The sequence below is a fragment of the Aquarana catesbeiana genome, linkage group LG04 (assembly GCF_042186555.1).
Source record: "Aquarana catesbeiana isolate 2022-GZ linkage group LG04, ASM4218655v1, whole genome shotgun sequence".
NCBI classification, from domain to species: domain Eukaryota; kingdom Metazoa; phylum Chordata; class Amphibia; order Anura; family Ranidae; genus Aquarana; species Aquarana catesbeiana.
Genome location: NC_133327.1, coordinates 673,729,238 through 673,752,709, shown reverse-complemented (window position 1 = coordinate 673,752,709; position 23,472 = coordinate 673,729,238). Strand labels below are relative to the sequence as shown.

Below are 23,472 nucleotides of genomic sequence, written 5' to 3'. Positions count from 1 at the left end.
TATGACATATCTCCATCTACTTGAAAGAGCCATTGCCAACATCATTGACTATATTAGGTTAATTATGCCCTTTCTCATGGCAGATCGGGCATTCATTTGGTGGGAGTGACAGCTTTCTTTTGGGTTTAATCTAAACCTAAGCTTGGACCAAACCAATGCTTGTTCCCTAAAGGTTCAGGGACAGACCAGAAACCTAATACTCACTCAATGACAGCCAAAGATCTCCAGTGTGTAACAGCACCAAATCCAAGAAGCAAAGTAAACATGGTAACCACTCAAATCAATATGTAACTAGCTTCTAAAGTGAGGTGTGCATGGGCTGGGCAGTTGAAGTTGTGTGGTTCTTACTCTCTTAGAACTTCCCAGCAAAATTCTACTTCCCTTATCATATCCAAATTGTGGATGACATATCTCATCCTACCTGAAAGAGCCATTGCCCACATCATTGGCCTTATTAGGCCAATAAAGTCCTGGCCGTGGCTGATTTGGCGGGAGTGACTGCTTGCTTCCAGGTTCGATCCGAACTAAAGTGTGGACCACATTTGTGATAGTCCCTTAAAGGTTCAGGGGTACTTCAGAAGCCCAGAGTTGCTCAATGGTATCCAAAGACCTCCAATGTGTAACTGCACCAAATCTAACCAGCAAACTAAAAATGGCCAGATGAATTTACGACTCGCTGCTAAAGTAAGGTGTGCATGGGCAGGGCAGTCCAAGTATTGTGGTTCTCTAACTCTTAAATTGTTGCCCAGTGCTAGTACTGCCCAACAACATTCTACTTCCTGTATTATATCCAAAATATTTATGACATACTGTATCTCAGCTCACCTGAAAGAGCCATTGCCAATTTGAATTCTTCTTTTAAAATATTAAGAACTTCTTTCACACCATCTTCTCCCTGGAATACAAAAAAAAAAAAAACAATAAAAATTTAGTCATAGCCCCTATACCTAGAGTGATATTATTCACAGTACAGGCAGAATTCCAATCTACCTGATAGGCCAAGCCCCATAATACAGGTCGTCCAACGAAAACTGCTTTGGCTCCAAGGGCTAAAGCCTTCAGGATATCCGTTCCTTTCCTCACTCCACCATCTAGATAGACTTCTACTTTACCTTCTACTGCTGCCACAATTTCTTGCAGCACGTCAATCTATGTAAAGGAAAAACAGAAATAAGAGAGATAGAGGTGTTGTATTTTAATCTTACACTTAATCAGCCTTGTATGAAAGCCATGTATTAGATACCATGCCATACCTAGATTAGTTCCTATCTAGTTAAAGTATTCAAGGGTATGTGTACAGGAGTCCAAACACTATACACCGCTTTAGGTTGGTCCGCTCTTGTTATTTAGCCCCAAGAGAATCAGGTGCTGGTCTGGCTCGTACTGCTAGGCATCAAACATGAAGATTGGATGACCACACACTATTAACAATAAGATCTTTGAAGTTTATTTTCAAAAAATAAAAAATCAAACAATTTCAAATAACAAAGACACGGTAAAGAGCAAGTGTTGACGTGTTTCATGCCAACAAGCGCTTAATCGCATCACATGCACAGTGGCTCTACCATTTAAGTACTCAAGCAATCAATTTACATGTCCAGCTATAACCAATCTGTGTATATACTCTAGAGATGACAAACATAAAGATTAGAAGCATTAGAGCATTAGAATGGGGAAGAAAGAGGATTTAAGTGACTTTCAACGTGGCGTGGTTGTTGGTGCCAGATGGGCTGGTCTGAGTATTTCATGAACTGCTGATTTACTGAGATTTTCACACACAACCACCTCTCAGGTTTACAGAGCATGGTCCAAAAAAGAGAAAATATCTAGTGAGTGACAGTTGTGTGCAGGAAAATGCCTTATTGATGTCAGAGGTCAGAGGAGAATGGGCAGACTGGTTGGAGATGATAGAAAGGCAACAGTAACTCAAATAACCACTTGTTACAACCAAGGTATGCAGAATACTATCTCTGAACGCACAACACATCCAACCTTGAAGCAGAAGGCCTACAGCAGCAGAAGACCACACCGGGTGCCACTCCTGTCAGCTAAGAACAGGAAACTGAGGCTACAATTCACACAGGATCACCAAAATTAGACAATAGATTGGAAAAACATTGCCTGGTCTGTTGAGTCTCGATTTCAGCTGCGACATTCAGATGGTCGAGTCAGAATTTGGCGTAAACAACACGAAAGCATGGATCCATCCTGCCTTGTGGTGGTGGTGTAATGGTGTGGGGGATATTTTCTTGGCACACTTTGGGACCCTTATGCCACGTACACACGAGCAGACTTTACGGCAGACTTTGCTCGGCGGACTTTTCGACGGACTTTACGACGGACTTTCTAAATGAACGGACTTGCCTACACACAATCCACAAATCAAATCTAAGTCCGTCCAACTTTTGAGAAAACAAAGTCCGCTGGAGCCCACACACTATCGAATTGTCCGACCAAATCCCGTCCGCCGGGCAAAGTCTGCCGTAAAGTCCGCTCGTGTGTACACGGCATTAGAATTTGGCGTAAACAGCGTGAAAGCATGGATCCATCCTGCCTTGGTGGTGATGGTGTAATGATGTGGGGGATATTTTCTTGGCACACTTTGGGCCCCTTAGTACCAATTGAGCATCGTTTAAACACCACGACCTACCTGAGTATTGTTGCTGACCATGTCCATCCCTTTTTGACTACAGTGTACCCATCTTCTGATGGCTCCTTCCAGCAGGATAATGCACCATGTCACAAAGCTTCAATCATCTCACCACTGGACAATGAGGTCCCTGTACTCCAATGGCCTCCACACTCACCAGATCTCCATCCAATGGAGCGCCTTTGAGATGTGGTCGAACTGGAGATTGGCATCATGGATGTGCAGCCAACAAATCTCCAGCAACTGCGTGATGCTATCATGTCACTATGGAGCAAAATCTCTGAGGAATATTTCCAACACCTTGTTGAATCTATGCCACGAAGAATAAAGGCAGTTCTGAAGGCAAAAGGGGGTCCTAGTGGCTATTAAATATTGGATACAATAAACTTATCATAACTATAAATCCACAATTATATTCACATATTAGCTAAATTAGTTCTCATAATTAGAGATCAAGATTGAAAACATTTAAAAAATCTTAGGTGCCAGCAAGAGACAAGGAAACAGATCTTTATATTTGGTCTATTTTGTATATTTTTGGTGTTTTTGTATGTTATGTTTGTTTGGAACGTATAGGCATTTTTGCTTTTATGGGTTTTAAGTGTGAGTCTTATCACTAGAGCATAAACACAGATTGATTACAGCTGGACATGTAAATTGATGTACTTAAATGGTAAATAGTTAGTCAGGTTGAAAAAAGACATCCATCTAGTTCAACCAATAAAAAAAAAAAAAATGTATGCAATCCCAAATACACCATCCTATACCCACAGTTGATCCAGAGAAAGGTGAAAACCCCAGCAAAGTATGATCCAATTTGCTACAGCAGGGGAAAAAAAATTACTTCCTGATCCCCCAAGGTGCATTCGGCTTGTCCCTGGATTAACTTTACCTATAAATATTAGTATCCAGTTATATTATGTACATTTAGGAAAGAATCCAGGACTTTTTAAAAAACAATCTCCTGAGCTGGCCAGAACCACCTCTGGAGGGGGTCTACTCCACATTTTCACAGTTCTTACTGTGAAGAAACCTTTTCGTATTTGGAGGTGAAATTTATTTTCCTCTAGGCATAAAGAGTGCCCCCCTGTCCTCTGTGACGACCTTACAGTAAATAACTCAACACCAAGTTCACTATATGGACCACTTATGTATTTATAAAATGCCGATCATATCCCCCTTTAATCTTCTCTTCTAATGATAGAGATTTGGACAGTTGTGGAGGCAACACAGACTCTTGTGGTACGATATGAACTTACAACAGTCAATTTACAAAAATATATAAATTTATTATGCACAAATATACACATCATAAAAAGCCTTCAATAGTAGATAATATACATTGAATGCTGCTAATCATGTAGCATCAACTTGTCTGACATGAATTGGAATTTATGTCAGACAAGTTGATGCTACATGATTAGCAGCATTCAATGTATATTATCTACTATTGAAGGCTTTTTATGATGTGTATATTTGTGCATAATACATTTATATATTTTTGTAAATTGACTGTTGTAAGTTCATATCGTACCACGAGAGTCCGTGTTGCCTCCACAACTGTCCAAATCTCTATCTAGTAATAGGACGAAGGTACATTCATTTTTTCATATCAAGTAGCGTTTTCATATACTCCTCTTCTCGAGAGGGAATAGATTCAGTTCCTCTAATCTTCCCTCATAGCTGAGCTCCTCCATGCCTCTTATCAGTTTGGTTGTCCTTCTCGGCACTTTCTCCAGTTCCCCGATATCCCTTTTGAGAACTGGTGCCCAAAACTGAACTGCATATTCCAGATAAGGTCTTACTAATGATTTGTACAGGGGGGGCAAAATGATATCTCTCTCTCTGGAGTCCATACCTCTCCTAATACAAGAAAGGATTTTGCTTGCTTTGGAAACTGCAGCTTGGCATTGCATGTTATTATTGAGCTTATGATCTACCAAAACTCCCAGATCCTTCTCCATCACTGATTCCCGCAGTTGTACTCCCCCTAGTATGTATGATGCTCTTAGCCCCCAAGTGCATAACTTTACATTTATCTACATTAAACCTCTTCTGCCACGTAGTCGCCCAATGAAACATTGAGGTCGGTTTGTAAATTGGAGACATCCTGTAAGGACGTCACATTATTACACTGCATAGCTTGGCGTCAGCTGCTGTGTATAATGTGTTATGATTAAGCACCTGTTAGAGTGAAACGCGTCAACACTTGCTGTTTACCCTGGGCTTTGTTATTTGGACTTTTTTGCTTTTTGGAAATAAACTTCAAGACTCTTATTGTTGTCATTGTTGTTATTGAGTCTTATTATCAGTGTGCAGTCATCCAATCTTTATGTTTGATGGTTTGTGTACAAGAGTCCCGATATTTTGGCTTTGGTATGCATTTATGAAGAATATTTTCAAGAATCAGGAATGCATTGTTTTCTCCTGTATGAGATATAAAATATGAAAGGTGGATTGAATGATTTATTGAAAGTCTGTATTGATTTTCTAACCTTAACAAGGATACCTGGAATCTGCTATCTGGGGAAACCTAGGTGCTTTTCTTTTGTCCTGTTTTTATGTTTTGTGATGATCACTGGATATACAGAAGTGTTTTTCTTAAAGCTGAATTCTAGGTGTGGCAATTTTTACATAGTTGCATTGATCTATCTTGGATCAATGTAAGTACGGATGTGTCATACCTTTGGGATCCTCGCGGAAGCTGGAAATCACTAGCGTAGGCATCGCTACTACAATCATCTTCACAAGCTTCTGGGTCCCGTGTCAAGCCGCTACCCTGCTGCATTGTGAACACCAAAGGTCACTTACTTGGCCCAGGATCCAGGGAACACTGCATTTTCTGAATGAAAAAAAAAGCTTTCTCTGATTGGATAAGGTGGTGTCATGATCTCCACCTTGTCCAATCAGAGAACATTTTGCATTCAATGAAAAAAATACAAAATGTTCCCCGATAGGCATTCATGCCAAGCAAGAGACCTCCGGTGTTCACAATGCAGCTCGGGATAGGACCCACAGATCACAGTAGTAACATTGCCTACTACAGTGATTGCCAGTTCCACTGGAGTTCCACAGGCATGGTACATACAATACATACTTATATTGGTATAAAGTATTAAAGACCAATTCCATCCAAAAGTAGTATTTTTTTTTCGTTGCCATCAGTTGCAGTACATAACTGTGGAAGCTGAAACTACCAGTCCTACAGAAAATATACTGGTATTTACACTTGTATAAGGAGGTGAGGAGGACTTATGTCACCTCTTTACCACCTGTTTTACCCCTTAAACCTCGCGCATGCGTGCCCCAACTGCATGCATTGCACATGGATGTAGTACTGCCTGCTGAACCCAACAGAGGGGATAATTTTTGTGGCACTGCTCTGCTTTGCCGCGGTATATGTACACTGCCCTACACTGCCTTTGCAGCTCAAGGGGGGGGGGGGGGGGTAAAATTTGCAGTTGAGCCTCCAACTGCAAGTATAAACTCAGCCCTACGATCTTGACATTTAAACCTCCTGATCTAGTCCATTGTAGAACTCACCAACTTCTTATATATCTGGAAGACTTCACTGGTGAGAACTATTTTCTGTAGTTTGTATCTCGGCCCATCTCATAATGATATCTTGACTTTCTAGCAGCCAAACTGCACAATTGTTTGTTTTTTTCTACATAACTTAGAATCTTTCTTGGCAGCAGAACATTATTATTTGGCTTTTTAACCACTGAATAGGTAAACAGCAAACAGTTTCGATCCTCTTAACGTGGAACTTTAGTCATTTTTTCATCTTTCCGTCTATTAAATCCTCTGTCCTTGTTGTTTTAACTTTGGATAGTAAAACATTTTTTTCTGCCAGTAAATACCTTATACAGCCCACTTCCTCTTTCTTGTCTGGTAAAAAGCCTAGGCTTATGACATCATGCACAACTCTCTCTCTTTCACTCTCATGAGAGTTTGCCAGGAAGGGGGTGAGTCATAAGAGGGCCAATGAGAGCTGCAGAGCTGGAGGGGTGTCTGTGTAAATCCAGGAAGTGAATAGGCAGCAGCTTCAGCTGCCCAGAGTTAAAATGGCTGCATCCAGACTCAGTGGGAGGAGATTTCTGCAACATATTTGTATAGTAAAGAATCACAGTATATATAAAATAATATGCAAAGTGGTTGGAGGGAAGCTTCAGGGTGGCAAAGATATTTTTATTACATATTATGTGAGCAGACTGCTGTTCCTCTTTAAAGACAATCTGTGATAGTAGCAGTAAGGCCTGCAATACCCTGTTATTATTGCCAAATGACCATCCTGGCAGGCAAAGGTCAGAAAGATAGTTATATAGATAGTACCAAAGCTTACCCATTCTTTCCTACTTCCACAGCATTTCTATTGGACATTAGGCAGCCCAACACAATGATAGGTCAATAGAATTGTGGGGGGGGTAGTGGAAAACTTGGTTGATAACACAGAAGTCATATCTTCAGTTTTCATAAATACGGGGGCTGTACCGAAAGTAATGTAAAAGGGGGCATAACTTTTTTTATTAACTTACTTACTGTAGATCGTTCAAATTTCACATGTTGGTAGAGTAACTCTTATTCTTATTCTTTTTTTTTTTTTTTTATGGCTTTTTCAATAATGGAGCAGAAGCAACCTGCCATCACTGAGTTCTTGACAAAGGAGGGGTGCAGGATGTCCAACATCCACAGAAGGCTACAGAATGTTTATGGAGATGACACCATGGACAAGAACGATGTCTTGTCATTGGTGACTTATCAATGGTCTCATCTCCATACACATTCTGTAGCCTTCTGTGGACGTTGGACAGCCTGCACCTCTCTTTTGTCAAGAACTCAATGGTGGCACTTTGCTTTTGCTTGGAATCCATTATTTGCCGTAAAAAAGAAGAAGCATATGTAAGTTTAATAGAAAGTTATGGCCACTTTTGAAATACTTTTGGTATAGCCCTTGTAACCTAACTCATAAATGTAACAATAAACACCACTCACTGTAGCTGGAGCACCATCTAACTGGCGTGCACCATGATTTGACACCAGGATGCCACTTACTCCACGTTTAACAGCTTCTTTAGCATCATCAGCTGGAAAATAAAGACATTGTTTTACATAAAAAAGTGTGATAGAAAAGGACATGGCATGCCGAAAAAGGTACAAGTAGGGTGTGTTGCCCGGTTGTTACTTTACTAGCATGGTTTGTAAAAATGAGACTTGTCTCCGGTATTATATAAATAGGAAATAGATCATAAGGCTGGTACTCCTTCCTAGGAAAGGTGGTAACTTTGACACAATAAAGTCAAATGATGTGGATTGAATCTTATGGGACAGGAAATTATAAAATATCTAATCACACCTTGGATTACAGACTTCTATTTGTACTCTTTAGGGTTGATTCACTAAAGGATGCTGATTTTTTTTTTTTTTTTTTTTTTTTTGCCACGTCAGTTAACTTTATCCAGAGACTACTATCAGATTAATGCTCATATGCGTCTCTAATCTAGTCACATCATTGTGGCATTCTATTGTTATTCCCCCCTTTTTTTTTTTTTTTCCCCCCTTCCCCTCGTAAAGTGAGGAATTACAATTTGCAATACAGTGTGTAAGTGTCACCAGAAGTCCCAAGCTGCGGGGCCCGTATCATGCAACTAGTGCCCCTGGACCTGGTGACCACCTTCCTGCCATGGCCGTGTCATATTAGTATATTTTATTGCCTTTTCACGTAATTGGACCCTCCCCCCACCCCCCAGTAGCCCTCTCTTAATACCCTCCATAGTATCCGGGCGCTGCTGATGGGCAACGACAAGGCTGTGCAATATTCTCTCTTAACTCTGAGTTGCACCTAGTATAGCTGTGCCCCGTTACTGAAGACATGAGCGCTCTCAGCATACAGATAGCACTGCTTGCAGGCACGGCATTACTTGGACCCATGGTCCCCACAACCTCACAAACTTGTTATAGTTGCCAGCCCTAGTATAGAACGTCCTCTCGCACCACACTGTGGAGTCAACTATTCTATTCCAATCCTCCGAAGTCGGAGGAGTTCTTGATTGCCAGAGCTGCGCTATTAGTTTCCTCGCTTGGAACAAACATCTAGCTACGGCCACCGCTGTGCTCCTGTCTCTCAGCCCATTGTTGACATGGCCAAGCACACAAGTCTTAGGATCAGGCGCTAAGTTAGTTTTGAACGTTGTATTTATTTTCTTTAAAATCTCGGACCAATACCTGACTAACTTTGGACACCGCCACATCATGTGGATTAAATCGCCTGTTCCTCTACATCTAGGGCACTCATCATTGATTCTACGGCCAAACACAAAAAGCTTTTTTGGAGTGTAATAAGATCTATGTAGCAGCATCAGATGGGAGGCCAATTGTGAAGGCGAGACAGACACTTCAGTGCCAAATTCCAGGATCCTCTTCCACTCAGCGTCCGTTATCGCCCCCACATCGGCCGCCCATCTGGCCCTACCCCCAGGGAGGCCTACCTGGATGTTTATGCTCTTTGTTAATTGGGTGTATATCTTTGAGATTAGCCCCTTGGAGGTCTCTGATTTAACTATGGTGTGTAGCAGCGGAGTCCTACACCATATGGGAGGATGCCTATCAAACTGCCTATTCAAGGCATGTCTAATCTGTAAATAAGTATAGAATGCGCGAATTGGGATCCCATACTCGTATTTCAATTCCTCGAAAGGTTTCAAGATATCCCCCTCATATAGCTGTGTTAGCCGGCTTATCCCACACCTTTCCCACAGCCTGTTACCCTCAACAGATAATAATTCCTATAAGTTCTTGTTGTTCCAGATTGGGGAATATTCTGAAATTCCTTTATATCCCATTATTCGCTTGGTTGTCTGCCAGACCCTGGAGGTCATTTTAAAAGTAGGGGTCTCTCGTTGTAGTGACTCTGCCTCCAGTGCTTCCACCAATGAGCTATGTGGGCAACCTTGCAAAATAAGTTGGGCACTCCTACTTCCCCTTTCATCAGTGTCGCATCCGCCCAGCTGCTGCAGCTGGGCTGCCAGAAAGTAAGCAAAGGGGTGGGGAACCCCCAAACCCCCCTCCGTGGTAGGACACTGCAGCTTTTGCAGGCCTATCCTGGCCTGCCCTTTTTTCCATATTAGTTTCCCAAAGAGAGATTGAATTTTTTGGAACCACTTCTCTCCAATCCAAACTGGGGAGTTATGGAGCAGGTATAGCAGCTGAGGTAGCCAAACCATTTTGATCAAATTGGCCCGACCCGCCACAGACAGGGGGAGTCTACTCCAAATATCACATTTCTTTTTAAATTTTAACAGGAGGGGGGCCAGGTTATCCTCGATGAACTCACTGAGGTCCCTGGATAGCACAATGCCGAGATACTTCATTTTCTCAGTGACTTTCAGTTGGGGCAAACTAGTCGGGATCGGGCTAACCAATGGATCGACCGGCAGGAGCGACGATTTCTCCCAGTTAATGATTAACCCTGAGAACTTTCCGAAGTCCTCCACAAGGTTCATGATCTTCTCCAGTGAGGAGGTCGTATCTCCAAGGAAAAATAGGAAGTCGTCCGCAAAAAGCGCTATTCGCTCCTCCCGCCCTTTTCTAAGAAATCCTTGCAGTTCGGGTGATGATCTCACCGCGCCCGCCAGTGGCTCCATGGCTAAAACATACAACATAGGAGACAGAGGGCAACCCTGTCTCGTCCCTCTTTCGAGGGAAAAACTTTCCGAGTAATCATTGTTTAACTTAAGCCTTGCACTGGGATTTCTATAGAGGATCTTTAACCAGCCAATAAAAACAGGGCCAAATCCAAACCTCTCAAGTACCCACCAGAGGTAGTCCCACTCTAGGCTATCAAAGGCCTTAGCGGTGTCCAGGGACAATATGGCTCTAGTCCCTGTATTCTCGGTCGGCACCTGGAGGTTCAGGTAGGCCCTTCTGATATTAGTGCTAGTTGACCGACCAGGGATGAACCCTGATTGGTCGGGGTGTACCAGGTTTGCGATGCATTTGTTCAATCTGGATGCGAGCACCCTTGCGACAATTTTGGCATCAGAACACAACAATGATATCGGTCTATATGAGGTGACTTCCAGTTGATCTTTTCCCTCTTTTGGAATCATTATTATATCGGCCTCTGACATGGATAAAGGCAGTCGTCCATCCTTGAACGACTGCTCCAATACCCTTAAGAGCTCCGGGAGCAACACTTCCCCATATTTTCTGTAAATCTCCAATGGCAAACCGTCCGGGCCGGGAGATTTCTGGGCTGACATCTCCATGACAGCCCCTTGGAGTTCCTCTAAGGTCAGGGGGGACTCCATTGCACTCCTATCCCCTTCCGATAAAGCGGGTAGGTCCACCCCCTCTATAAACCTGTCCATACTGCGCCGATCCGACCCGCAGCGCGACCTATACAGATCTCTATGGAACGCAGAGAAAGTTTCTAGGACCGCGACAGGATCGGAAGTGATCTCTCCAGCCGGTGTCCTAATCGAGAAAATGGCCGATGGGGATAGGTTAGACTTCGTTATAAGTGCAAGGGTCCGACCTACTTTCTCCCCTTCACCAAAATAATTTTGTTTCTGGAAAAGTCTTTTATTCTCTGCTCTTCTATTGATTACCTCTCTATACTCTTGTTGTCGATTGAGCCAGATCGCCTGCTTTACAGGAGTTGGATCCGCCACATATTGCGCCTCTGATTCCATAGCTTCCCTGCTGGCCCTCGCCTCCCATTCCCTTGACTTTTTCTTTATTTTGGTGACCTGTTGGTGTAGTAATCCTCTAAGAAACGCTTTTAGGGCATCCCACACTACACCCGTCGGTGCTGTACCTGCGTTAAATGTTACAAATTCTTTTAATTTGGAGGTTACTTCTTCTGGGCAGCTTATAAGATCTAACCAGAGCGGTTTTATTGTCCATCTTTTCCGGCCGATTCTAGTGTTTAGATTCAGGGTCAGAGTCATAGGAGAGTGATCTGAGATTCCCCTCGGCTTATACTCTATGTTCCCTACTAATTGCAGGGCCTCACAGTTACCTAATGCCATGTCTAAGCGCGAGAGGGTGGAATGTGTTCCTGAGTAACAGGAATACTGCCGGGTGTTTGGGTTGTGGGATCTCCATAGGTCGCACCACCCAACCTCTCTCAGGAGTTGACCTAGGCGTCCCTCTGATAGTCTCTCTGCCCGATTCAGTGGTGGAAATCGGTCCATTGTGTTGTCCAGAACAGTATTGAAGTCCCCCACCAAAATTATAGGTACATCAGCCTTGTTATCCACAAACTCCAACAGATCCAATATGGGCTCTGTATTAAACGGAGGCGGAACATAGATATTTGCAAGCACTAGTGGTCTATTTTCCACAACGCAGCTCAGGAATACATAGCGGCCCAGCGCGTCTATCCTGGCTTCCCTGCAGGAAAATGAAATACTCCTACCCACCAGTATGCTCACACCTCTTGAATATGAGGTGTATACAGAATGATACTGTTCTTGAAATTTATAGTTCCGAGCGTTTGATTTGGTATCGTTGGTGAGGTGAGTTTCCTGCAGACAAGCCAGTTCGACGCCATAAGCCTCCATCGCCAAAAACACCGCGGCCCTTTTGGCCGGGTCGCTCATACCCCTAATATTCCAGGAACCTATTCTTAACGTTTTTAATGGCATCTAGTCAAGAAAAAAAAAGAAAAAAAAATACCAAAGCAACCTAAAAAAAAATGGAGAATCAGTGCCTTTGTGGATTCGTGGGTCCAAAACTTGCCAACTACGTGAATGTGCAAACCAAAAAAAAAAAAAAAAGAAAAAAAAGGGAGAGTGGGGAGGGACGTAGCACCCCCGTACTCAGGGATCTCTCCATCCCCACTCTACAACCCTTAATTGCAAATACAAAAACACGTGTACCGGTATACATTGCCTTTAGAGGCCTCCCCCTCCTAATTATGTGTAATTTGCAAGCGCCCCTTTGCCCAACCCTATAAATCACTGCAAACCCCCCACCCGCCCCCCCTCCCCCTGCATTCCTCCCCCCCCCCTCCCCCCTAGTTCGTGACCCCCCCTCCTGCCTAGTTAGGCTAGCGCTGGGGGCAGCACTTGTGACCTGGTTTTTCCCCCCTCCCAACCATTCTGAAAACATCACCTGACTCGTGCAAAAATAAGATGCATAGTGTCTTCCTACCACACCCTTACCCCCCTCCCTCCTTCCCACTGCCCTCTTCCAAACTTTCAAAGCGATACTTAAAGCATTTGTGATCCGTGTAAGCGCATCATTGATTCGTGCTTCCATCTAACACCCCCCCCCCTTCCCCCCCCCCCGTGTCGTCTACTGTTTGCTCAAAAAAAAAAAAAAAAAAAAACGAGAAAATGACAAGAAAAAAAAAGAAAAAAAAAAGAAAAGGAGAAGGAGAAAAAAAAAAATGAAGAAAAAGTATACGTTTTCCTCCCCTCCTTTCCTAACTTGACTGGCCTTTTTTTTCCGAGCCCTAACTCAACAGGTCCTTTTTATTATCTTCCAGCCATTTTGTTGCCCCTGTTGTTGTGTCAAAGTAATGGGTAGACCCTAGGGCAACAATGCGCAGTCGAGCGGGATACAGCAGGGCATACTCCAATTTATAATTCCGCAGGTTTCGCTTAATATCCCTGAATTCAGCCCTTCGTTTTTGGAGATCTGGGGAATAGTCGGGGAAAAATAAAATCTTAGTTCCATTGTACAGGATATCTCCCAATTCTCTGGCCCTGCGCATCAGGGTTACCTTATCCCTGTAGTTGATCAACGTTATAATTATAGATCTGGGGTATCCCCCTGTTGATGGAGTCCTAGTTGGCACCCTATGAGCTCTTTCAATGGAAAAAAGATGGGAGAAAGTTTCCGCCCCGAATATTCCCCTAAGCCAATTCTCAAAGAACTCCTCGGGGTGGGAGCCCTCACACCGCTCCGGTAGTCCTACCACCCTTACGTTGTTTCTGCGGGACCTATTTTCCATTTCCTCAAATTTAGCGTTGTGTAGGTCTATCTGCATTTTTATTGCCTTAAGCTCTTGTTTTAGTGGGTTTAGGTCGTCCTCAGCTTGGCTTACTCTCTCCTCCAGTGTTGTTGTTCTAGAGATAGTCCTTTGCAGTTCTTGGCTTACTGTAATTAGCTCATCCTTTAGCCCGGTGAGCTGGGCGCACAAATCGCTAAGGGAGGCCTTGCAGGAGTTGACAGCGCATAAAACGTCTTTCAATGTGGGTTCCGCTTCTCCTGGTGCGTTATGCACAATAGCATTGTTGTTCACTGATCCTGCGAGCTCCCCCTGTAAGCTTTTACTATTTGCTGCCTTTGTTGTGTGTGTTGTCGCAGGTCCTTTTCCTAGGCTCTTCCTGTCCCCTGCCTGTAGTCTATCCTGCTGGTGCTGGATATTTTTAGATGGAGAAGAGGAAGAGGTAGAGGGGTGAGCAAATTTTTCAAGTTTGGCCGCTGCTGCCGCTGCTACCTGATTTCCCTTCTCTTTAGAGGCGCGGGTCGTTTGGGAGCTAGAGTTCTCCTGTGGCTGCGGCTCTTCTCCCTTTTTCCTAGTCATAGCTGGTTGTATTGGTCCGAGAGATAGATTAGGAGGTTTTAGCCACGCGTAAAGTTTGTGCTATGCGACTTTTCCTCTCTCTTCTCTTCCTATTCTCACCCCCTCTGCTCTCCCCTTTGCCCTGCCTTCCCGCACTCTCCCCTCCTCCTCTGCTTTCCCCCCCCTCTCCACCCCACCTCCCCCCACCTCTCAACACCCTCAGCGGCTTCACAGACCCAGCAGTATCCTCCAGGCAGGGACTGGGATAACCGACCAGCCACAAATCCAATCAGCCGAAAATCGGCTGAAGCCGCTGCACTGTCAGTCTCCGGGCTATTACCCCCTCCCCACCCCAACCCACCGCCGACTAGCAAGAGGTATGTTGTCACTGAATAGGATGAAAAAGGTGCTGGGTGTCAGTGTAGTGGGTCACCTATGTCTTCACCCCCCCACTGTCCGGGTGGTAGTCCGCCCCACGGGAAGCAGGGGGAGATGGTCCGCTTTTTAGTAAGCACAACAGTTAGTAGTAACAGTAGTGGTGGTAAAAATTAGCAGCCGGTACCTTAGTGCAGCTCCTGGATGCTCCTGGCAGTGGCTGTGGCTCCTCCTGCCCTATACTCACGCTGTCTCAGCCGCCACTTCCCGCTGGTGACGGGAGCGTTGCTCGGGCGACCGCTCGGGCAGAAAGCCCAGCCCCCTTCTCCCCGCTCCGAGGGCTCGGGTCTCTTCCTATTCCGGGCGGACGTACCTCTGTCCCGGGGTCACACTCCGTCTCGGACTGGCGGGCAGGGGAGACAAACAGCCAGTGAGGCTCGCAGCAGGGGGGAGAAGCTCATCCAGGCAGGCTCCGGGCGCTAGGCACATCAGACGGACACGGAGGCATCGGGCTGGGGGAAGCTCACGCACGCCTCACCTCCACTCACTCTAGCATCCCGTCACACATCCGGTCACGCCCCCCCAAAGGATGCTGATTTTGCAAGAGAATTTGCCCCAGAGTGAATGTGGTGTATAGCAATGGTGGACTATAATCGTAATACAGTATGTTTCCTTGCCATTCCCTATCTGTAGTTATATCTCTTTAATGCTGGGCGCCAGTGACTGTCATCATATTGGTGAGCCCAACCCAATGGATTGTGGGATTAGTAGTCTTTCTGCCAGCGATTGCATTGCCTAACCACAAACCGGGAGTACACATCCCAGGGATCTTCGCCACCAGCCGAGGAAAGTCTATAAAGGAGACCGGAGATCCGCCCCACGGTCTCTTCTTCCTGGTCCTTGCGGAATGCACACCTCTCCGTGATGGGGAGAGAGAGGTTGAGGCTTACCATGCGGTGTTCAAGTGATTCCGGCCCAGTCCTGGAAGGCCCAACTCTGCTTGCTGTTCCTCAGACATCTACAGGGAACCAACTCAGCAGCTTGACATCACGCTCATCCACACTCTGCACCTGTGGGTCATCGCTGGCGGTTCCATTGACGGACGTCTCTTCCCAGGTCGCTGTCTGCAATGCATCTAGTTCGGTTCAGTCGTTGTTTAGAGGGCAAATGCCCATCTTCCGCAATCTTTCCCTGGTTCCTTTATTGGAACACTGTGTACAGACACCTTTACCTTGGGAACACTTTACTGCAATTCTATTTGAACACTGTGCATAGACACCTTTACCTACAACTGTTTCAAGGAGTACCATTAGCCTGTTTAAGCCAGTCAGTCTGTTATAGCATCACTGTGCCTTATTGGATACATTCTAATGAGCTCCAACTGCCAGGATTATTAGGCCTGCACCTCAGACATTGCTGTTGTTACTATTTAAAGGGCTCTACACCATCCTCATTCTGTCTAATCTCTCACTAGGATTCAATGGTTTAATAGGCCGGCCCGGGGTTCCCCTTTAGAGTGTAACCACCTTGCATTAATCACCCAACCCTTTATTGTCCTACAGGTCATGCTTCAGATAGTATCTCATTGTACATACGTGTGTATTGTATTCTCCCGTAAATTATAAACACATACATTAAACGTGTTCCATACGGATTTACGCTATTTGCCTTCTTTCTTCTTTTAGCGGTGGGGAAGATTGCCCATATCTATTGACCCCACTCACATCCCATATCCACCTGGAGGTCCATCTGGAGGTCATACCTGGATTGTGAACCTGATCCCCTTGGTATATTATACCACAAAGTTTGATTGACTCACTAGGTGTAGACCTACCTGAGCTCAATCCCTCTGGTATACTGCTTCTGGTGTCTTTGGTGGTGGATCTACTAGCAATTGTTAACACACCTTATGCATACATCTGAAGTTAAAGACTGTCACCATATTATATGCACCTATATGTGGTTGAGGATTATCATTATATTTTTTATATGAAGTTGAAGATCGTCGCTGATTTTTTTTTTTTGGACATTGCACTTTGAAGTTTCCTTTTTATTGACATTATATGTCCTATTAGAGGACTCTTTGGATTCACTTGTGCACATTATTCATTTATTTCATTCATATTGCTTGTCATGGTTTATATGATTGTTTAAGTGCTGCACATTTCACCCATTTATTGTATTCTCCCAATTGTTCTTAAGCTGCCTTTGGGGGAATTCCTCTACCGAGTCTGGGCTGTTATCCAGAACTTGGTTGATCTATTTCCCTTTTGTAAACTAATACTACTTTTCTTACTTCAGTAAAATCTGAGATAATACAAATATATTTGTGTGTGACGTGTCATTTAAAGGTGCTTGTGAAAGATGTCTGAACCCAGAGTGTCAGGTGGTCGGAAGTTTCACAGGGTCATGGCAATGCAGACGAGCAGGTAAATCCAAGCAATCCTCAAGGGGACTGTGCTACAGGTGCAATCTCACTTTGCAAAGGGTACCCAATCACATGCTTTTTTGCTGACATGTGATTGGATGATGGAAGTTATCAGAGCTTCACCTAATTCACAGGCTCTGGGGAAAATTTCCTTGCAAAGTGCAACCTACCTTGCAAAATGATCAGCTTATTTGCCTTTAGTAAATCAACCTTTATACAAATTAACTCATTAAGTTAATCTTAAACTGTTGTAAATATATTCATTGACAATTCTATCAATAATCTTGTGTAATTCTATCAATCACTTGTCTGTCTATAATCTACTGTATTTCTATTAATAATCTATTGCAACTCTTTTAATATTCAATCTATACTGTATTGCAGTTCTATCAGTAATTCGTTGTAACAGCAAAATGGGACAACTTTATCATATTATGTGAAGTAAGAACTGTATTGTCCCATACAATATGCGAGCAATCAGATTAAACCTAAACCAGAAAATTGCATCTGGAAAATAAATTAATCTGACCACTGAATAATATTACTGACTGTTCTTATAGCTGACATTTTAATAATTTAAGCCCAGTTTAAAAAAAAAAAAAACTTTAAAATGATACAATTTTAATTTTGTTTTACTACATTCCATACCTCTTAATATGCCTTTAGCTACAATAGGAAGGGAAGTAAGTCCCCTGAGCCACTCTATGTCCTCCCATGTGATAGAGGCATCAATAGCCTGTGATACATAGACGGCTAGACCACTGTCTTCCCCATAGCCTTGTTTAGATGAAAAAGCCAGCTCTTCAGTGTCAAAGTTTTTCATTCTGGAAATAAATCAAAGAAGGTTATCTTTGCTATCACAGCTTCCACACTATGTATAGTAAATGCCTGGTCTGCAAAGTTAGCCTTTTTTGTAACATACCAAAGTCCAAAATGAATAATTTCAAATGGGCCTTTACTTTTCAAATTCACACTATCAAATGATCAGCAGCAAAATCGGCAGTTTTGGTGTCTACTTTTATTGAAAGCTGCCGCAGGCCAATATGGTGCAATATGGTGACCCCCAAGGTAATGCGCTCACCTCAGAGCGTGTGACTTAGTCGCTAAACAAAGTCAAATCACGCTTTTGAACCACCCCAGGGCTCTACGCTGATCACAGGATCCCAGACTCCATTGCAGTGTGTACAGATAGATGAGAAGAAAAAAATATATAGTATAATATCGTTTTTAAAATTTATTCAGAAATGAAAAGCACTCCCCCAAATGGGGTACTCACAATCGTTAGGTGTGTCAGTGCACCGCTCTATGTAAAGCAAACAGTTGCTGTAACATGAGGGTATGGTGTGCATCTCGTCAAACAGCAGATACACTGCCTCTTGCTCCGTCCTGGCCCCTCCCCTACGCGTGTTCGACACAGGGATCACGTGTCTTCATCAGGGTGATTTCCTTGAAACCACTTTAAGGAGCCTAATACCCTGTAACATGTGTGCTCTCTAGCACTGATACTGCACTGGTACTGCCGCCAACACCTAATGTATGATCAGTCCTAAACACCCCCTTACCATTATGAAGAGAAAGCTAAGGTACCTAAACTTCTTCACAAAATACAATGTTCATCCATACAATCAAAGAAAGTGCTCCAGTCTATGTTGAGAGATAGTCTACATCTTCATCATACTGTTTACATGGCAGGACTTTATTTTTACTTTTAAAACTATTGGTCAGAAAAATGTGCTGATCTTATTAAATTATTCAAGCTCCCAAATATGTATTCAAGTGTAATGGTGTTAAATAACACATAACTATCTAAATAATAAATAGAGAAAAGAAAGAAAACTTGAAGATAATAGAATAAAATAACTTTCATAATGGTTTTCCAAATTAGAATGGGTGTTCTATCAGAAAGCTGCTACCCATCAGAATATGCAACCAAAGTGACGTTCCGTCGTGGCCATCTTGGTACACCCGCACCTGTCCGTACTAAGCCTATAGTGAGAAGATGGCAAGCAGATATCTTTTTACACCCACTGAAGTCTTGCATTTCACACTTAATTTTACAAGTAAACTGAGCTTATATATTGAAATACAGTCTTTAGAAATCTGATAGTTTGACTGTTTTGATGTTGAATTTTAAAAGCAGCGGTGTTCTGTCAGATCAGCAAACCTGTGAGATTAGCATGCTTGCCGATGCTTTTAAAATTCAACATCAAAACAGTTTCACAGACTTCCAAATACTGTATTTCACTATACAGTGGGGATCGAAAGTTTGGGCACCCCAGGTAAAAATGTGTATTAATGTGCATAACGAAGCCAAGGAAAGATGGAAAAATCTCCAAATGGCATCAAATTACAGATTAGACATTCTTATATGTCAAAAAAAGTTAGATTTTATTTCCATCATTTACACTTTCAAAATGACAGAAAACAAAAAAATGGCGTCTGCAAAAGTTTGGGCACCCTGCAGAATTTATAGAATGCACTGCCCCCTTTGCAAAGCTGAGACCTGGCAGTGTCATGGATTGTTCTCAATCATCGTCTGGGAAGACCAGGTGATGTCAATCTCAAAGGTTTTAAATGGCCAGACTCATCTGACCTTGTCCCAACAATCAGCACCATGGGTTCTTCTAAGCAGTTGTCTAGAAAACTGAAACTGAAAATAGTTGACGCTCACAAAGCTGGAGAAGGCTTTATAAGCCTTCTTGTAAGCCTTTATAAGCCTTGTATAAGCTCAGTTTACTGGTAAACATAAGTGTGAAATGCAAGACTCCAGTGGGTGTAAAAAGATGTCCGCTTGCCACTTTCTGACTGTAGGCTTACTGCAGATGAGTACGGGGTGTACCAAGATGGCCGCAATGGAACGTAACTTCCGTTTGCATTTTCTGATGGGTAGCGGCTTTCTGACAGGACCCCGGCATAAATGTATGGTTAAAGCACCAGTAGAATTTAGTTTTCAGAAAGTTTGTTCAAATTTCTAATAGTTAATGGGGTCAAATCAACAACCGGATTTTCACTGTAGTGATGAGAAAATTGAAGGAACAGGTTGGAATTTTGTGCAAATTTTAACAGGGAACATGGTTTTCATTCCATTCATTCCAAAATTGAATGATAAAGGCATTCACATTTTCAAGTCATTTTGAATTCATCACGTCTCAAGGGTATGGCCAGCTTTACATCCGCATTTAAAGTGTTTCTAAAGGCAGCAGGGTTTTTTTTAATCTTAATGCATTCTATGCGTTAAGATAAAAAACCTTCTGTGTACAACAGCCTCCCTCAGCCCCCCTAATACTTACCTGAAACTCATCTCGATACAGCGATGTTGCCACGAGAGACTTGACTGTCCGTGACTCTCCCTCCTCATTGGCTGAGACAGCAGCGGGGTGCCATTGGCTCCCTGCTGCTGTCCATTAAAGTCAGTGAGCCAATGAGGAGAGAGAAGGGGCAGGGCCGAGCCTCAGCTCCGTGTCTGAATGGACACACAGAGCAGTGGCTCGGCTCTGGTGCCCCCATAACAGGCTGTTTGCTCTGGGGGCACTCGGCAGGAATGAGGGGACAGGAGCGCCGACGGGGGACCCGAGAAAAGGAAGATCGGGGCTGCTCTGTGCAAAACCATTACACAGAGCTGGTAAGTATAACATGTTTGTTATTTATAACCAAATAAAAAACAAGACTTTATTATCACTTTCGTTTTCAAAGATATTAGTATTACATCAGATTTGTGTGATCTTCATCAAATAAGTAAATCTTATGATCTTTACAATTTACAGTAAATTCTTGAATATTATAGCCAAGCTTTTATTAGAAGTAACGAGTACCTGAGATGTGGGGGGAGCTGAAACTTGTTCCGCACATCGTCATGTCTTCTCCCCAGGTACGGTGTGTCCACTGTTAAGAAGATCCCTTTGTAGCCCATTCGTTCTGCCCTTTGTACCAGAGACTTCGTCAGGTTACGATCTTTGTAGATATACAGCTGCATCCAACGTAAGCCGTCCGGAGCAGCTTCTGCCACTTCTTCAATGGAGGAGGTAGCCCAAGAGCTCAACATCATTCCAGTCCCAACAGCTTTACACGCTGCCAAATAAAAATTAGATCAAACTATTAATAATGATTATATTATATTATTATACTATTTATATGGTGCCACCTTATTAATGTGAACTTGTACTTTTCAATGCAGAGCAAAGCAACAGGCTACATAGCTGCCATCCTTACTGGATGCACATGATCATTCTTCCTTCACTTACCAATCACTGGTAGAAATACCCCATACTTCCAGGTGTAGCACTACCCCAGTAGGGGGCGCTGTACATATACACAGGTTCTTTCTCTAATCAGTGCAGAGCAGCCAGACACACAGCAACATTTCATCCACTCAGGCTCAATAAACAGTCCAGGGGTGTCTCTTTGAAGTTTTATGGCTAAATAACTAGTAACTTGAGAGGACAATAGGGTATGGGATGCTCCAAGATGCTTGATGCTCAAACAGCAGAGGACTCTTCCCTATCTAGTCCAGTCATTCACTCTCAGCTGAGGACCAGGAGAATTGATAGTCACACGTAGGAGAAATAGGTTAACGTAGTTTAGATTCTTTCAACTGGGGAACACAAGACTGCAGTACAGGGGCCTGGCTTTACTTACAAATTCTGGCAATGATCAGTCAAGAGATGCAACCACCCGCTGAGTAGTCCAGCTTCTAGTTCAAGAAGGTGGGGGGTCCAGGAACAAGTAGTCCCCCTTCCCTTGAGCATGCGGATCCCCATGGGGGGGGACCAGACTCTCAAGGTTCCAGACTGTTTAACAGCATTCCCAATCACCATCTGAGCACACCTCCCAAGGGATTGGCCAGGTCCTGCTAAATATTCAGGCTGGTTATTTGAATTCTCCCTCCCTAATCTCTAGAAACTTCTTCTAGCGGCAGGGAGAGGAGTAATCAGGCTCCCAGCCTGGGAAACCCTAAACAGACTAGACTAAACAATCACTGCTCCTATGATTACAGAGCATGCCAAAAATGTAATTTACCTAGCAGCCTAGCTAGTAGGGGGCTACGCAGGTGTAATAAACATGTGCCTTATCCTCTTCTTCCATCACAACACCCTGGTGCATGGTGATTGTCAGCTCAGTCACCCAGTGCTGTCTCATGGCGGTGGGGTAAACTCCCTGACCGCTGTGTGAGTTACCATCTTGGGCTTCCTTCTTTTCCAATTGGAGCAACCAGGAAGAGAAAGAAATGTGTTGGTGAGGAGGGCAGCAGTTGGGGGAACCTGTTTTGCTTTTACATCGGCAAAGCAAACATTCTTTTTGAAAGGTTACATAGTTACATAGTAGGTGAGGTCGAAAAAAGACACAAGTCCATCAAGTCCAACCTATGTGTGTGATTATGTGTCAGTATTACATTACATATCCCTGTATGTTGTGGTCGTTCAGGTGCTTATCTAATAGTTTCTTGAACTTCTATCGATGCTCCCCGCTGAGACCACGGCATCCGAATTTCACATCCTTGTCGCTCTTACAGTAAAGAACCCTCTACATGGTTTAAGGTTAAACCTCTTTTCTTCAAATTTTAATGAGTGGCCACGAGTCTTGTTAAAGCGGGGGTCCACCTATCTATCGTTTTTTTTTTTTTTTGGAGTTCATTCACAAACTTTTCTTCTCATGATTATCTACTCACATGTTCTGTGTAATAAGTCCGCCTGTGTCCGATTTCGTTGTAAAGAATAACTTAGAAAATTCACTGAAGGCGGTTTCCATCTTCATTGTGGGCATTTGAAGCCCACAAGCATGTATTTCCTGGATGCGGTGAATGCTGTGCTCCCAGCATTCACCGAGATGTTGTGATGACGCTGTTGCACAATGCATGCTGGGAAGCCTGAGACTATCTCCCAGGGGACTGTGGGAGGTCTGGGAGAGGCTAGAAACACGCCTACTCCCATGGGAGGAAAACCAGGAAGTGCTAAGAAGATTAGAAAAAAAAAGGTAATTACGGCGATTTAAATTTTTTTACACAGCATGTCAGCATCTAGGCAAGGAAGAGAATGCATAGAGATAATGTTCAAAATTTGGGTGGAACCCCGCTTTAAACTCCCTTCTGCAAAAAAGTTTTCTCCCTATTGTGGGGTCACCAGTACGGTATTTGTATATTGAAATCATATCCCCTCTCAAGCATCTCTTCTTGAGAGAGAATAAGTTCAGAGCTCGCAACCTTTCCTCATAACTAATATCCTCCAGACCCTTTATTAGCTTTGTTGCCCTTCTTTGTACTCGCTCCATTTCCAGTACATCCTTCCTGAGGACTGGTGCCCAGAACTGGACAGCATACTCCAGGTGCGGCCGGACCAGAGTCTTGTAGAGCGGGAGAATTATCTCTTTATCTCTGGAGTTGATTCCCTTTTTTAATGCCAATATTCTGTTTGCTTTGTTAGCAGCAGCTTGGCATTGCTGAGCCTATCATCTACTAGGACCCCCAGGTCCTTTTCCATCCTAGATTCCCCCAGAGGTTCTCCCCCC

At 43.6% G+C, this 23,472-nt stretch overlaps 1 protein-coding gene across 1 annotated transcript in view; it reads right to left on the bottom strand.

Moving 5' to 3' along the window:
• Window positions 1-23,472, bottom strand: part of HAO1 (hydroxyacid oxidase 1) — a 45,584-nt gene that overhangs the window by 6,599 nt on the left and 15,513 nt on the right. The window contains exons 3-7 of the mRNA XM_073628623.1: window positions 20,784-21,039; window positions 17,620-17,795; window positions 7,646-7,737; window positions 991-1,149; window positions 826-895 (exon numbers count right to left, since the gene is read on the bottom strand). Of these exons, the coding sequence (XP_073484724.1) occupies window positions 826-895; window positions 991-1,149; window positions 7,646-7,737; window positions 17,620-17,795; window positions 20,784-21,039 (753 nt within the window). The remainder of the gene's footprint in view (window positions 1-825; window positions 896-990; window positions 1,150-7,645; window positions 7,738-17,619; window positions 17,796-20,783; window positions 21,040-23,472) is intronic.